The sequence below is a fragment of the Arachis ipaensis genome, chromosome B05, assembly GCF_000816755.2.
Source record: "Arachis ipaensis cultivar K30076 chromosome B05, Araip1.1, whole genome shotgun sequence".
NCBI classification, from domain to species: domain Eukaryota; kingdom Viridiplantae; phylum Streptophyta; class Magnoliopsida; order Fabales; family Fabaceae; genus Arachis; species Arachis ipaensis.
In genome coordinates this window covers 10,891,508-10,895,732 of record NC_029789.2, presented here as the reverse complement: position 1 = coordinate 10,895,732, position 4,225 = coordinate 10,891,508, and the positions used below count along the sequence as shown (strand labels likewise).

Below are 4,225 nucleotides of genomic sequence, written 5' to 3'. Positions count from 1 at the left end.
ACTAGTGATTGGGCTATATAAGGAGTTCGAATCAGCCTCATTCGAACCATTCTCACCTTCCCCTGCCCCACCAAATCTCAGAGAAAACGACCCAGATTCTCTCCGAGAAAGACCTGAACGGAATACTCTGCTCATGGGGGACGATCCGGCACGGTTATATCGCTTGGACGGAGTCGCCCATATAGCTGGGGTCATCAACGAAGAGGTTAGTACGGAAATAACTTTATTTTACCGGTACATGTGAGTTAGTGGTTTGGCATGCGGGTTAGATGTTGGTTTAGTTGGTGGTTTATTTTAGCGGTTTATGTTAGTGATTTCTGTTAATGGTTTATGTTAGTGGTTTTTGTTAGTGGTTTATGTTGGTGGTTTATCTTAGTGGTTTATCTTAGTGGTTTATGTATGTGGTTTATGTAAGCGGTTTACGTTAACGGTTTACGTTAGTGGTTTATGTTAGTGGTTTATGTAAGCGGTTTAGTTGTGGTTTTATAATGTTAGATCTTTCATATCAGTAGCCTATGGTGGTTTCTAATTTAAGTTTCTTATGCAAATGGTTCTCGTTCTTGGATTTTTAAGCTGCTATACATAGTAAGATTTTTTGGTTTAGGGATTATCGTGTTGATTATGTTTGTCACCGGTAATTAAGCTGGTTCTAATAATGCGGTTCATTTCTTCCGCAGCCTCAGCGATGCATCAGGAGCATGCGGCGGCAGCAGGGCATGGTCCTGGATGACAGATACGTTCCGTACCTGCAGATGGCTGGTCTTTACCATCTTGCAAGGCTGAACGATAGATGGTTCCGGTTGGACGAGGCCCTTGTCAGTGCGTTTGTTGAGCGATGGCGTCCGGAGACGCACACATTTCATATGCCGTTCGGAGAGTGCACGATCACACTGCAGGACGTGGCATACCAGCTGGGTTTGCCAGTGGACGGGCGTTACGTCAGCGGCTGCCTATCAGAGTTCCATGTATACATCGATGGTGACCGTCCAGCCTGGGTTTGGTTCGAGGAGTTGCTTGGAGTGGTACCTCCTCCTAGCCAGGTTCAGAAGTACGCGGTCAACTGCAGCTGGTTTCAGGAGATGTTTGGTGAGTGCCCGGAGGGAGCTGATGAGGATACTGTGCGTCGTTATGCCCGTGCGTACATCATGATGTTGTTGGGCACGCAGCTTTTTGCGGACAAGTCGGGCAACCGCGTTCACATCAGATGGCTTCCGTTTGTAGCTAGGCTGGAGGAGATGGGGACCTACAGCTGGGGTTCTGCAGCACTGGCATGGTTGTACCGGTGCATGTGCCGTGTGGCGAACAGAAATGTTATCAAGCTAGCGGGCCCACTTCAGCTACTTCAGTCATGGATTTTCTAACGATTTCCTCGGTTTAGGCCTGCAGGATTTGAGTCGTTCAGCTGGCCATTGGCCTCGAGGTACTTTACTAATCTTTGTCTATTTCAATTTACTACACATAACCGCGTGTTCATTCATAATGTATTGGATACCCTAAGCACACATATAAGTAGCGGTAACACATGTGCATGTTGCAGGTGGTCAGGTTACATCCCTTCCAGTAGCGAGAAGGGCCCTAGAGTTCAGACTTGGAGGCTATGGATAGACCGGTTGCAGGATAGAGAGGTCAGTATGTTACTTAATAAGTTTTTTTTATTTAACCACGATTTACGAGTTGGGATCACGAGTTGCCCTGACATTGTATCGTTCTGGGTGCAGTTTATCTGGATGCCGTACAGTAGCCCTGACGTACTTCAGGTCGTGCATCTCGAGGTTTTGGAGCCTCGGCATATGGTGCTGTGGCGGTCTGTTACATCGCTTATCTACTTTGCCGTCATAGAGTGGCATCAGGTAGACAGGGTTCTTCCGCAGTTTGGAGGGGTGCAGCCCCGTCCACAGGCCGCCCTGAACATCGACTTTCTGATGTCGAAGGACGGCAGAGGCGGCGATCGATGGTTCCCGTCCCATTTGCAGAAGTGGCATCAATATTGGGACGACCGTACGGAGAGCGTGCTGAGATTCGATGTTTTTGCTGACCCTGGTCCGTCGCATCAGTTCTTGGATTGGTGGAGTCAGCACGGGAAGAGGTTTTTGTCTCCGGATCCGCAGTTGGGCGATCCGAGAGCCGTTGCTATTCCTGTTGAGGCCTCACAGCGGGGAGCTGGGCGAGTACCTGAGATGGATCGGCCTGACGACGTGCCGGATAGGAGGCGGGTTGATAGGAGAGCTCGCGTGGGCACACGTCGTAGCCAGCATGACTGGGGGTGGCTTGAGCGTGCTATGGAGGATGGCGACGAGGCCGGCCCCGCTAGGGGTCGACGACGACATCATCCTGGCAGAGGTAGAGGGCGTGCTGCGGTTCATGCCGCTGCACCTGACCCTGAGAACGATGACGATGATCAGCATGGGCCCGAGGGCGGGGATGGTGCAGGGGCGGCTTCAGTTGCTGGTGGTAGTACCCAGGATGGGGTGCACGGAGGTGAGTGGTATGGCTCAGGGATGGGTGACGGGGCTGAGCCTAGTGACGCTGGACTTGGGTCCGGTCCTTTTGGACATTACTTTGTTGGAGTACCCACCGACGACCAGCCTCAGCAGGACGGTACTCCATGGGTTATTCCCGGATCACAGTGGCAGGACTTCCTTGGGGCAGATACGCTTGATGCGGACTTCGGCAGTCCACGGTTTCTAGCGAAGATTTCGGCTATCATGCAGGAGGACGAGCCGGGCAGGAGGCGTCCTCAGACCCCTGGCACTCAGGCACCCTTAGATGTTGATCTGAACGAGCCTGCTATGACACCTGTTGGTGACCAGTTTGGTTTGGGAGGTACCCCACATTCCGCTTACACCGCTGCATCACAGTCTGTCGCCGGGCCGTCTGCCGCACCTGTCCATTTTACGCCACCCGCACAGCCTGCCCCGCATGAGGACGCAGATGAGATAGAGGACGAGGAGCCGTTTATCCGCAGAGGTCAGAGGCCACGGGTTCCCCGTCGTTGTGGGACAGGCTCCCACTTGTTTAGATGATTTACATTTCATGTATTTTGGACGTTAGGGTTCACTCATGTATTTTAGATGATTTACTTTAGAGCTATTTTTCCTTGTTGTTTGCTCATCTTATTGTACTTAAAAATCTGGTATTTACCTAGTGGATTAGTGACTATGTATTATCATTGAATCATATAACACTTTAGTTATCAACTTTTGCAGTCATGGGATTTCTAACTATATTCAAATTCAGATGCAACTTTTTCATTACTAGAAGTTAAAAGGATAAACAGATAACACAAATCATCTAGGTATAACAAGTAACAGGAAAAATAAAATCAATAGACACTAACAATAACAAGATCGCTACTACTGGCCCCCCGTGTGAGACGGTCCTCCAAGCTGTGGGCAACTCCTGCGGGTGTGTCCGGGTTGGCGACAAAGGCCACACCTCTTTGGCCGATTCGGATCAGCCTCGTCCATATTCGTCCGTATCCTAGTGGATCTCGGACGACCCTCTCTCGCACGCCTCTTGGCAGGGTTCGGGATCACGGTTGGCCCGTCGTAAGGTGGCCAGAATCCCTCCGGTATCAGCGGTGTGAATCCCATCTGGTACACACGGAACACTGAACTAATCTGATACACGCTGTGAACATAAGAGGACCAGGTAACCCGTGAGTAGGCGCAGCATGCAAGTGCGTGCTGGCACGGGAAATGAAGTGCCTGGAAGTACCCGCAGTCACAGGTCCGGGACGCAAGGGATACTCTGTAGGTACCCAATGAGAAAGAGCCCGTCGGAGTGGTCTCGGCTACGGTGAACTCGAAGTTATCCCGGTCATACAAAGTCACCGTGAAGCACCGCGAATTCTTCAAGTTGGCCTCTATACACTTCACCAAGTACTGACTGAATTGCTGTCCGGTTCCCATCTGGGCCTCAGCCTCTCTACCCTTGCGAACAAAGAGTTCCGCAAGCCTTCCATATGTTGCCTTCACCAAAGAGCATACAGGGAGGTTTCTGACACCCTTTAGGATTGAGTTCACACACTCCGAGATATTCGTCGTCATGTGACCGAATCTCTGTCCCTCATCACGATGCTGAGTCCATAAGGAATAATCAATCCGGTTCGCCCACTCACACATCGCCGGGTCTTCAGACCGAAGAATATCAAACCAGTAATCAAACTCAACCTCGGTCTTGGCATATGCGGCATTCACTAGAAGCCTATGTGCATCCTTGCCCT

At 50.7% G+C, this 4,225-nt stretch overlaps 1 protein-coding gene across 1 annotated transcript; it reads right to left on the bottom strand.

Moving 5' to 3' along the window:
* On the bottom strand, positions 3,354-3,911 carry LOC107640134. The gene has a single exon (XM_016343685.1). The coding sequence runs from the start codon at positions 3,909-3,911 to the stop codon at positions 3,354-3,356; it is 558 nt and encodes a 185-aa protein (XP_016199171.1).